Here is a 12,636-nt window from a genome sequence, read left to right as displayed (position 1 = left end):
TACTTGACTGAGTCTTACGGAAGACAGGGAGAACAAAGAGGAGAAGACATCTGTGTGTCCGTCTGTGGCTGGGATGTTTGGATAGCTTTGAAGAGAACGACGGCACATGTTACATTTTAAACAATATGATGTGCATGCTGTTAAGAAGTCGCCTTCGATTGATGTTTAAGCTTTGAGCGGGATCCTACCAAGACGCTGGAACACTAAATGTTTTTACTGTAAGAGCCAATATTTCTGAAATTACCGTCAAATCCATTTGATTTTAAACAGCAGTGAGTATTAGATAAACAAGTTTTTATATATTCATTTCACACTAATATAATGACATGACACAAATCCAAATTGCGTTAATTTACTTAGTCAAGTTGCTGTTGAAGACTGCACCATATTATTAATTTAAAAATAAAAATAAATTGAACTTGGTAGGGTGCAATGCTAAAGGTTTGCGTGTGCCTGCCTGCTCTGGTGAATGAAATCAAGCACTCCTTATAACAGCTTAACTGGTTTGAACTGACAAATCAAGCTCTGTGTTAAGCATGCCTGCATCCCAGTCTCTGCTTCCCAAGCACTGCTGTAGCAGAGGCAAACTAAAGCATCGAAATTACATTGAAGTTAATCAAACTAATATCTAACTAACGATGCTGTTGGAAATGTATGCCCCACCGATTATGCATTACCCATTGTACCCATCTGTATGTCTGTGTCCCTTTTGTGCCCATATACAGTATGGAGATTTCTGTATTGGCCTGTTTGTGTCCCTTTTATGCCCATATATGAAGTTCCGTGTCCAGCATGATCAAATATGGAGTCCAGGTAAATCTGTGACATCAGACCAGGGTACTCCTTGGGATTTGAGATTTTTTTTTAAATGCACATAAAAACCACGAGCGTGCACGCGAGTATTTTGGCCATTTTTAGGTAAACGTCACGGTCCGTTAGCATAAAAATGCTAATCATAGCATATCTTTTTTACCGCTGGATTATGGGGAATAAAACAAATCTCGGGATGCCGGGCATGGCATCCATTGCAAAGGTGAATTAATCTCGGTTTCTCGGGGCCGGTGCGGAAACAGTTAACCCTAAATTTATTTGCCATTTTTACTATTTTAAAATTATTTTCAAAATAGTAAAAAATGGCAAATAAGATTAGGGATAAGGGTGGTGCAAGATGGAGCCCATAGCGTGTAATTTACGGCATGATGATGTACGATGATAAGAGCTTCACTCACTTCACACGGGTGTGATTTTTCAATGTCTGCAAAGCACTTTGTAGAGCAGTTTTCACAAGAGAACAGTTTATAAAGAGTGTGCAGGTGCGTGTGTGAGAGAAATTGATAAAATCAAAAACAAAATGATAAAACACCTCAATATTGCTATTGTGACGATAATATCGCATTGTGATTGTCATTGTGATGACAATATATATATTTATTTATTTTTTAAGCAAAACAATTCAGATCTGAAAGCTCACGTGTCGCGGTGCATCGTGAGATTGTAGATCACAATATTATTATTTCTCAGCCCAAGTGTGTGTATATGTTCTGACCTGCTGTCCTGTGTATCTGAGTCCATCCAGGTTGACTTTCCATTCTATTAGGAGCTGGTATTGTTCCTTCTGCCCTCCCCAGATCCTGACCACAAAGCATGACACGTACGTGTCCAGAAGGTCTGGCAGCATGCCAAAGTCCAGGCTACGCCACGTTGGATTCTGACAGACACAGACACACACACACACACACACACTTATTAGATGATTTGTCTGACTGTCAAAAAGCCATGTGTGTAAGTACTATAATGTTGATACGAAATGTATTTCAACCAGGATCCTATGATTCATGTCATCAGCTTGTAGTTCTAATTCTTTCCTTTATTTTTATTTTTTGACTAATGACAAGCCAGAGTTACAGTGGTTAAGACAATTATTAATGTATCAATCAATCAGTGCATGGAGGGCAGTGGTATCTAGTAACACATTGAACACAAACATCTCTACACTACACTGTCTTCTACACTCTGTCCCTTATCCAATCTCTGGAATCCATTTGTCTGACTGGCATTAAACTTTCCAAGAGAGCCTTTCCCCTCTATTCTATAATGTACCATTTCCTTCCAGCAAAAATGCTATCTCATAATCTCTGGTTCAATGTCAGCCAAGGGATAAATGTTGAATGCTGGGGTTCAGGCCGACGGCAGGGCAGGGGCTAGCGGTGAGAAGAGGGGAAACAGAACTAGTGAGGAAGTAGAGGAAGAGATTTCAAATAACAACAGGACGCCCAACGGATATGTCTCCTACGATGGACCAGAGATTCCCGGAAGGAAATGGAACATTGCAGCGCAGTGGTCAACTTGAAGAATGCTAACGTTAACAGGACAGAGACTAAGAGACACAGGAGTTGTGAATCTAATATGCAGTGCATTATATAGCCTATAGGCTTGTTTGTGTGCATGCTTGCGTGCGTGCGTGCGTGCGTGCAAGGGGTAAGCTAAGAAAAGTGCTTAGGTCAGCTCATGACTAGACATTTGCTACACTTTAACTGGTGTTGTAACAGGACAGGCCCCATGCAGAGAGCAGACAGTACATGTGTGAGGTGCACTAACTCTCAGATAGCCAAAGGAAGGACAATGACATCATCCTCACAAATGACAACGGAAAATGAATGTGTTATTCAATTCAGTAGCTGGTCATATACATACTGTAGAACGTACATAATGTCTAACACACACACACACACACACACACACACACACACACACACACACACACACACACACACACACACACACACACACACACACACACACACACACACACACACACACACACACACACACACACACACACACACACACACACACACACACACACACACACACACACACACACAGCTAAATTAGAGTACTGTAGAAAAATACAACTGGCATCATGAATAACAGCCACTGGCTGGGTACTGCAGCATGGGACAAACACAGGAAGTTTCTTGCACAAGGCATTGAAAAACAGTTTCCCTTGCCCTTTCACAATTGTCAAATCCTTGGCCGGCTCGTTCTCTGAAATTCAACGCTTGATAACATAGTCCAACAGTTGGCTGCAGCCATCGACTATGTCTGGAAGCTTTCCCCAGGACGCAGAGTCAGACCTGAGGAGTTTAAATTGTCTGCAGATGATGACACTCACCAATGAGTCTCGTATGACTTCACTCTTGTAAAAGTCTGGAAAGAGAAAAAGAAAGGCTGCGTAAACGTATGGCCAGACAAACATGAGAAATCTAACTTCAGTTTACTGGCTGAGATTACTGATTGAGAGTTATGCATTACAATGTGTGAACCACAACTGCAAAGGCTTAAATGGATTATGATACCACTGCAATAACCTGACTTCGTTAGTTCTCCCTTGGCTATTGTAAATGACTAAATCCTAAAATAGAGGTGTTACTGGCATCTACTCTACATACAGTCAAGTTACCGTCCACTTCGTTGGTCGCAACCTTTCTTGCTAATGCGTGACCCCACTTTGGGTCGCAACTAGAGATGTCCCGATACTGTATCGGCATCTGCACTTATTTGTCATATGGGTATCGGCGAATATGCCACCAATCCGACACAGGGGTAAGGAAAGGGGTTGACACTATGGCAGGTAAATAAAATGTTGGGGCATGTGGAGTTTGCTTTTGAGTTGCCCAAACTGCAAGTGCACATTTGAGTGAGGAGTCTGCTATAAACACAACACGAGATATATAGCTAGATAGCTATAAACCCAACATGAGATCACAACACTGGTATCGGGATTCGGTATCGGCTAATACAGAAATTGTGGAATCTGGATCGGAAAGGGAACGAAATCGGGAACATCCCTAGTCGCAACCCATAGTTTGAGAACCGCTGCTCTAGGTAGTTATACGATCTTCTAGTGACTTCTATACAGCAGGAGGGTGTTCCTGACTTCTATATACAGTCCTATATAGAGAAGAGGAGCGTATAGACAAATTCAGAAACGGGTCTCATGGTCGCAGCTTACGTATTTCCTGTAGGTGGAGCCGACATAGCTGCGGTAAAACCTGCACCTCTTCTACTACAGTGCACTGTAGTAGTCTGCCTCAAATGTTACTCTTTTACCTGCTTTTTACTAACACTAACATTACAAAGATGCCCAGAACATCGGGATGAACCTGTGTAGTTTATGGCTGCTCCAACAGTAGTGGCAACATTCAAAAAGAAAAAAAGGCTGCTGTACTTTATACCTCATACTTTAAATGCTTAGTATGAGCTGGGCTCAAACTGGGCTAGAGTAGAGGCCAGGGTGATATTGCCCTTTACATATGGTTGTCAGAGCATACAGTCCTCTATAGAGGTATATCTAGTAGATATACGTACGGTACAGTCCTCTTTAGTCTATCGAGAGGTGGAAGGTATTACTGACCTCTAGATATTCGGTCCTCTATACACAGATGGAGGGTGAAGTATGTGTCCAGCAGTGGAGAACCATTCTTGTTGACAATGTTTCTGGCCGCGATGCTTCGAAGATGGCGTAATCGTCTCTGTTCAAGAGAAGGGGTAGAGAGACAATGTGAATGTTAGTAATGTGATGCGCTCAGTAATTGCTATAGGGTTTTCCATTTTACTATAGACTCTCTTATCCAGTGTGACTTACAATGAACAAGGTAAAGAATACCAGGCATACATGCTCATGCAGAGAGACAGTGTAGCGTCTCAAGAAACTAGGATAACAGGAAAAGCATGAACGTAGCGTCCACTTAAATAATATTCTAATCTGAACATTAAAACTATAGTTTAGTAGCTTACCAGGTAAATAATGAACGTAGCATCCATCTAAATAACATGGTACATAAATTACATTCGTGACATTTGTGGTCGAGGAACAACAAACTTAAGAAACAAAACATGTGAACAAGTGGTAGGTCTGCACTGCAGTGCACTGCAGTAGCCAAATCGCTAGCATCAATCGAGAGAGAACATGGCAAGAAGGGCTACAGGGAGAGTGAAGTGCTTTTTAGAACATAATCGCCAAGGCCAAGGCAACATAAACAGCTTGCTAATAAAATAAAAAGGTCACATAATAAAAGCATGACATCTTCACTCAGGCCTTTATTATTCACATAAACACCAGATTAACTTGGCAAGCGTGGTCACTGGTCAGCCATGATAAGCACATAGTCACATGTTAACTACATTGACAACATTGATCCACATTTGCAGCAAACTTACAACGGAAAGACGCTCCATTTGAAATCGGAGGTCACGTGTGCTCCCCGTTTCATAAATCCCGTTGTGTCAACCAAGCATACCCGCCGCTGACGCTCTGAGAGCAGTCTTTGTGCACGCTTCAAGCTAGAAAATCCATGACTCCTCTACACAAACTCTGTACCAATCACACAAGAACACAACATAAACCAGCACTGTATGGCTTTAACTCCAAAGCTTCAGGCTTCCACAAGTCTCCCAAAGGGAAGGAGAGACTGCTTTCAATTTCTGGAAAATAAATAAAGTAAAACGGTGACGCAGATGATGTCTGGGGGTTCCACATAGCATGGGACACAAACAGGAACACACACTGGCTATTCAGGTCCCTCAGAGCTTCAGGGAAGCTACGTCACAGCAACAGGACAGCTCTCCTCACCTGACCAGCAGAGCCAGCCTCCCTCTATAACCACAGCCATACTGGGGCTAAATCTAAGTCATGGGATTCCCTATAAGATTATGGGCCGCCGAAACAAAAACACTGTTTGTTCTGTGGGGGCTTTTTCTCTTAAAAAAATGTCAGTGGACATATTTGAATGGGTTAATTTTGACCAGAGACAAGTTGCAGTGACTATACTACTACTAAGTATACTAAGTATGGAGCAATATGTAGGGAAGAATGGAACAAACAACCAAAACAGAACTCACATTAGAACTCCTGTTATATCATGTTGGGATTTGGGAATGTTCTACAAGCTCAAATCATGGGGTCACTTTATACGTTACTACCGTCAAAAAGGGATCAAAAGGACCTTTAGATGTGAATAGGTGAAAAGACCTAGTCACAATATGGCCGAGTAAGCCCATTATTACCCACCGGCCATAATATAACGACATTCATGTTCACAAATTGACTAGCTTGTTTATAGGGAATTGCCTTGTGAACAGACATTACTAGATCAAAGTTTGATTTTTGTATGGTTTGTCTCTGATATAGCAGCTTCAGTAGACGTATGAATTACCATCATAAAAGAGATTTCACATAAGGTCACATAATTCATGTCCTCTGAGTCTAAATGTATATGTCCTTTTTGTTTCTACATGTATAGTGGACCCCACTATACATGTAGAAACAAAAGAGACAGTATTCTAGACTAGTCTCTGATGTCATAAAGTGATGCATCATGGGGCTGCTGGAGACCAACTAAACACACTGCAACAATAAAATATAACAGTGATATACAGATAAAAAAATGCAAGTTCACAGTAAATCTTTCATGAACTACCCAACAACAGCTATAGCATGCGTCACATTGATCACATTACAGGCTCAAATGTCTTTCTAGATTCTTGAATCGGGGAGAAAGAGTGGTTTACAATTATAAGGTTTATGCATACTAATGTTCTGCACAGTATTAAGTAACTTGTTTGTTTTTTTATATAATTTTTATCCCACGATTTTTCACCCCTGTGTCAATTATCTAATGTGATCCTGGGCTCTACACACCCTCCGCCAACCTAGTCCCCATATATGGGGGACATGGGGAGAGCAACGGACTTGAACTCATGCTTCCTTTATGCCTGAGTGTCCAAGTTGCTCCTTTACACCTGACAGGGGGAGTTTCCCTGGTTGGACGTAGCACGTGGAAGGAACACGTTATTCCAACCAGTTCCTTTCCCCTCCATCAGGCGCCCCGGCTGGCCAGGGGGAGGCAGTTTAGAGACCAGGATTACTGCATGTTTTTTGTGAGGGTACCTACCCTAGGGGACACGGGGAGAACATGCTAACTCCACACAGAAAAAGCATAACATAATGCTAACACCAAAAGGGGTTCCCGCCCAAAATGGGTTAAAGGTAATGCCCCCATGTATACATGTATGTAATCTGACACCACTGCCATATCAAGCACAAGTAGTCATTACATCGTACGCTGGGACGGCGCATACGCATCAAACATTGTCCTGGACGAAAACTATTACTTGCGCGCTCTGCTTGCGCAAGTAATAATGGCCTGGGCCATGGCTCAGTGGTCCAGGCACCTTGGCTGGTAATCCAGTCTGGCAGTGTGCCGCGGGTTCAACTCCCGATCTGGACGGCCTTCACTGCATGTCTTCCCCCCATCTCTCTCCCCATTTCCTGTCAGCCTACTGTCTGTCCCTCCATAAAATATATAAAATAAAGGCGAAAGCCACAAAAAAATGTTTTAATAATAATAATAATAATAATAATAATAATAACAATAACATAGCATATTTACCGGGTGCGTGGTCGGGTAAGTAACTTTACAGGAACATCTCTAAAAGATGGTTCTCTTTTAGAGATGTTCCTGTACATTTGACTCCTAAAAATGTACCGAGTCCAATATCAAAATCTTCATCTTTCATCCTGTTCACAAAGTAATAGAACTATGGTTTTCTAACCATACAATTCATTCCCATATTACACCACCACCACTTTAACCATTTTTCTCACAAATGGCAAAAGGGAAGGGATTCAATTATCTTAATAATAATCATCATCACCAATGCAGCAGTCCATTTACCATAAAAAATAAGGTTCTGAAAAGAGACAGGAAACAGGGAGAGAGAGTTGGGAAGAGACATGCAGCAGTCGGCTCAGGAATCAGAACCGGGACCCACTGTTAGGCATCAGACCCCATGTGATATGCACCTTAACCACTCAGGTATTGGTGCCCAAGGGAAGGGATTATGAAGTAATTAGAGAAATTTTAAAAAGCGTATCTATACTGTAAATATTTTTTCTTGGTCTCTTTGTGTTCATTCTTTCTACTTCAACATAGCATGGTATAGTACCGGTAAGTGTTGTCATAGCACACAATTATACCAATTTAGCTATATGATTTAATGTTTCCCATTGTTTGTATGAATTACAATGAAAATAAACACTAACATTGCAATGCATAAGGCCTATAAATAGCACTGGTGTAACATTGAATAGCATACATTGGATAGCTGTCCTCTCAATTATCTGGATGTAGTGTATCATTACTGAATTGCAGATACAGATACAGGCACCTTACAATAGATTACTATCATCACATGGCATGTCAAATGATGTCATCAACAATATAACAGGATATCAACGACTGATGATGACTCATTCCCATGTACACAAGAGAGAATTAAACAGGCTGAGTAAACAGCAGTGCAAACACCAGCCCCATACTACTTGTCAGAGAACTAAGTTTAGCCTACAGGTTTTGGGGATTTGACTGTCAAGAGCCATCAGGAGGTTGATTTGAAATACCTAAATGGATTTGTCATGCAAATAGATTAATTATAAAGAGGTTTGGTGCAAACATTGATTTAACATTCAACAAATTAGGATGAATATCATTATAAAATGTTCACAATATGCAGTGGGCACAGTCAATTAAAAAGTGTATATGGAACAGAATAAACAGTTACTTTACAGGAATACCAGAGGTGCCATGACTGATATCTCAGTATTATTAGCCTTGGACAAAGACTATCTTATCGAGTGTCAGTCTGACCGTTACTTTTGTATCTATGATGCAAATGTCAAAATCGACATAAATATATCTATGATAGTCTTGATCCAAGGCTATCACAATATCTGAAATGAGTATAAATAAAGATTCTTATACCAGGCAGAAAATACTACATTACTTCTAACGCTTCGTTTTAGTGACCCAAAGTCACTCTTGTTTGTTTTATAGGTTTGGCTCAAATTACCTAAAATCAAAGTTATTTATGGGTCTGTCACTGTCTGAAATTTAAAAGGAATGAATGCAATGGATTCTGCATTTCCAATGAACGGCCACCCTTGAACCACGTAGTAAATCTTTTACAAGTAAAACAATGTATTGTGCATGAGAGATGAGAATGTGTATACTGTAGTTTGTGAGCCAAGCCTCAGAGGCGACACCATTATATTGCTCCAGCTGACCCTGTCACCTGAGCTTGAGTCTGATGATGATGTGGATGTCATACAGTGAATGTAAACCATGAAGTTGCAATACAAACCTCATGCATACGTTGCTCCATAATAATAACATTGAACATTAGAACAACACACTGCTGCCTGTGAAGACATGGTTTAAATAACAGTCAACATCAGCCCGTTTGTTTTTTTGTTTGTTTTGAAGAGCCAGACCAACACCACTGGTCTCCAGTGAGCTAACCAGTTAGCCACAGTAGCTAACTAGCTCAAGTTTAGCTTCGCGGGCCTCCTGTGCTGCTTATCTCACACACAATCTGTACAGTTAATGAGTAACGTTGTGAGAGAACCTGTTCCCGTGGTCATGTGCATAATCATCATGTGTGCTGTCGCGGTGCGGGTGCGTAGTACCTGCTGGGATGTCAACTCTACGTGCAGCGGTCGCGAGGACGAGGAGGCTCCGGGGTTGGCGTTGACAGAGGCGGCTGGGATAGCGACATCCCGGCCGGTGGTGGAGCTCATCCTCCCCCTGTCTACAGGCACCTTAGCAGCAGCGCGTCCGCTTCATTCAAAACAACAAACACCCCATTCCCCTCCTGGGGCATTACATAAAGACACTCGAGCGGAGGGTTTGTGACGCTTGTTCACAGAAGGAAATGTGTGCACAGGAATGTCTGGAGGCACAGAAGCAGCACAGTGTGTGTGGAGCTGTCAGTTGGCTAAAGGGGCATAAACAAAGTAGCTATTTTGCTACTCCTTGCTTCGGAAATCCATGTCCGGTTGAAGCCAAGAATGCGCGTGGCTGATAGGCTCAAACTCGCGTCGCTCACACAAAGGCGTCGCCTCCCGTGGATGTCCGTCTTGTGATTCGACCGTTTGGCTGTCGATCTTCAATGACGGGGCGGAGTTTCATAAAAATCTGTCAGATATGGTAAATGCAGAGGATTCGAGATGAAGTCGCACAGCCCAGCGTGACCTGCAAGTGAGTAGTGACAGTACTCTAAGGACAGTCCTCGTTGAGTACGAATTGACGGTCCCGTTGTCTTTACTTAAGTGTCCAGACTGGCAGACTCCAGCATGAATTACACTTTTATTCAACCCACGATTTGACCGATAGAGAGCCTAAATAATAAATAGTCTCGACTTGGCTGCTTTAATATTTACAAGTAAGACGCGCGAACGCGGGAAGCGAACGCAGCTCGTAAATTGCAATAACAATTATTAAAAGTGTTTTAAGTTAATTTGTGTTTAAGTTTTGTGTGTGTGTGTGTGTGTGTGTGTTTTCTTTACGTTTTCTTTAAAGTTTTTTCTTTTTAAGTTAAGTTTTTTTCCAGGCCAAGGCTTCATCCATTAGAAATGGATTATAATCGCATCTTTGATGTATTTACAAATTGAACTCCCTGTGCAACCAGTGACTTCCAGGAAAGTCTGGATGGCAAACCGGCAATACCAGGAAAGACTGGCGGGGTAACAGGGGCCAGCAATCTCTGTTGCAGCACTCGCAAGAGGGCACCACGCAAGCTACAGAACGTACAAATGAGCAATACCCCCAGAGTCTCCAGAGAAGAGGGGAGGAAGAGAAACTCGATAGGACAGATTCAACGACAACAACGACAGTGTGGACAAGGACGGACGCATGCACACAGCACAGATGAACATTAGAGACCTCTCAGTGCCTGCAATCCCCCAAGCAGAGAGAGCCTTCTGTTGGCTCTGGGATGAGAGAGGGGGGGTGCGGTGGTTGCTGGGGTCAGCACTGGTTGGCTAACCATCATTTGAAGGTTTTTCCTATTAAGTGACTATGGACCAAGTGATGCTGCAGCTTTGATGGCTTCATAGTTTTCTTTGACAGCACTGTCATCAGTGTTTAATTAAAAAATAATTATGTTTGTTTTTTGTTTGTGTGTTTGTTTATTTGCACATTATGTTTGCTAATATGTTGGATAATGTGTTTCCAGGCGTTAAATGTTTTCAGGCGGTTACTGTAATCACATAAAAACAGTAGTAACTCTGAGGACCCCGTACTGTCAGAATAGTGCTTTAACTTTTTCACACACAACAAAAAAATAAACTACAAAATCTCACTTATGCTACAAAAGCTCAAACGTCCAAGTTATTTTGTTTTTGAATAGCTATATATTCTCATAGAATAAGTATTACTACAGTAGTTAGTATAGTTTGTTACAGTAACAGGGGTCTCCATGTCTCTCCAGCTCTTTAATACAAATAATTAGGCTATAACCGTGGTCTTCATACCCGTTAAGAAATCTAATTTCGTAATATTCTCAGGTAGAAAAAATACGATACAGAGTAAGCAAAGTTCTTTATCGAGGGCAAACAAATGAACAGAGTAGAGGGAGTAATAGTTGATGAGAAGTATTGTTGGAAAGACCACATTGATTCAGTGTCAAAATCTAGGGATTTTTAAGAACCAGACCATTTCTCAACATAACCTGTTTTATTATAGCCTAGTATCCTTATCTTATACATACTGTAATATTGTACTGTACTGTTTGTTAGATGAACAAGTTCAATTGTCAGGTAACCGTCCTCACCTATTAACCCTTTTTAATATAACATCCTTAAAACATGCATCTTCATTTACAAATATCCAAAATATGAACTCAGATGTTACACCACTAGGGGGCAGCTTTGTATCAACCACTGAGGCGTCTCAGATTGCCCATTTCCACCTTACTTTGCCCATTTCCATCAACTTCCATCCTCCTTATCTCCTTGTATATATAAACTGAATGTCATTGCCAACGTAGCTAATTAACCCATAGGCATCTACATTACAGTTCTGCCTTTTTTTAACTAACAACTGATTTGTATTTATCTCCATTTCTAACTATTTTCTGTGTTCGTAAAACTTCATATGTAAAGAAAAGACTCACCTGTTTTTCACCTCACCTGCACAACACTTTTTTTCTTAACCAAGATGTTATTGTATAACTATGTACTTATCTTGCAAGTAATGGTTATCCAACTAGGAGATAACTCAAACAAAATTTCAAAGTGGAATACAATTAATGTGCAGCTTATAAAAGGGTGCAGTCTCCAGAGGATGAACATTTGTCTCCACCAGCCGAAGGCATGGGGAGAGTATGTTTTGCACTGTCCGGACTGTCTCCTCCAGATTCTGTCCAAAAATCCTGCAAATCGTTACACAGTATCTCTAGTCATGACTGACATCTGTCAGAGATCTCATATTCCATCATAATTGGCTAATTGGCTTTCAAAGTTTGCAGGATTGGCCCGTTTTCAACAAAGATCCTCAAATTATGAATGCAGCATGCAATTTCCGTGATATCTTTCACACACTTTCCTACTAGGCTGAGGAATATATTCCACCCTTTTCACATTGGCCTATTATAGCGCCACCAGGAGGCCACAAACTGATCTGGCTTGGTGGAGACCTGTGCCCTGAGGGGCACTTTTTCTAGTCCGTTTATGATTTGGGGAGACAGGGTTACGGACACTCTGTAGTAGTGATTCCATCTGCATATAGAGCTTTG

The 12,636-nt window shown here is 41.4% G+C and overlaps 1 protein-coding gene across 1 annotated transcript in view; it reads right to left on the bottom strand.

Moving 5' to 3' along the window:
• uvrag (UV radiation resistance associated gene) overlaps positions 1-9,879 on the bottom strand; it is a 113,161-nt gene extending 103,282 nt beyond the window's left edge. Inside the window, exons 1-4 of the mRNA XM_079508619.1 lie at positions 9,530-9,879; positions 4,418-4,535; positions 3,176-3,210; positions 1,547-1,708 (exon numbers count right to left, since the gene is read on the bottom strand). Coding sequence (XP_079364745.1) covers positions 1,547-1,708; positions 3,176-3,210; positions 4,418-4,535; positions 9,530-9,640 — 426 coding nt within the window. The 5' untranslated portion in view covers positions 9,641-9,879. The remainder of the gene's footprint in view (positions 1-1,546; positions 1,709-3,175; positions 3,211-4,417; positions 4,536-9,529) is intronic.
• Positions 9,880-12,636: the final 2,757 nt, after the last annotated feature.

Source organism: Electrona antarctica (genome assembly GCF_951216825.1).
Source record: "Electrona antarctica genome assembly, chromosome: 8".
Lineage (NCBI taxonomy): Eukaryota > Metazoa > Chordata > Actinopteri > Myctophiformes > Myctophidae > Electrona > Electrona antarctica.
This window is presented reverse-complemented; position numbering and strand designations above follow the sequence as displayed.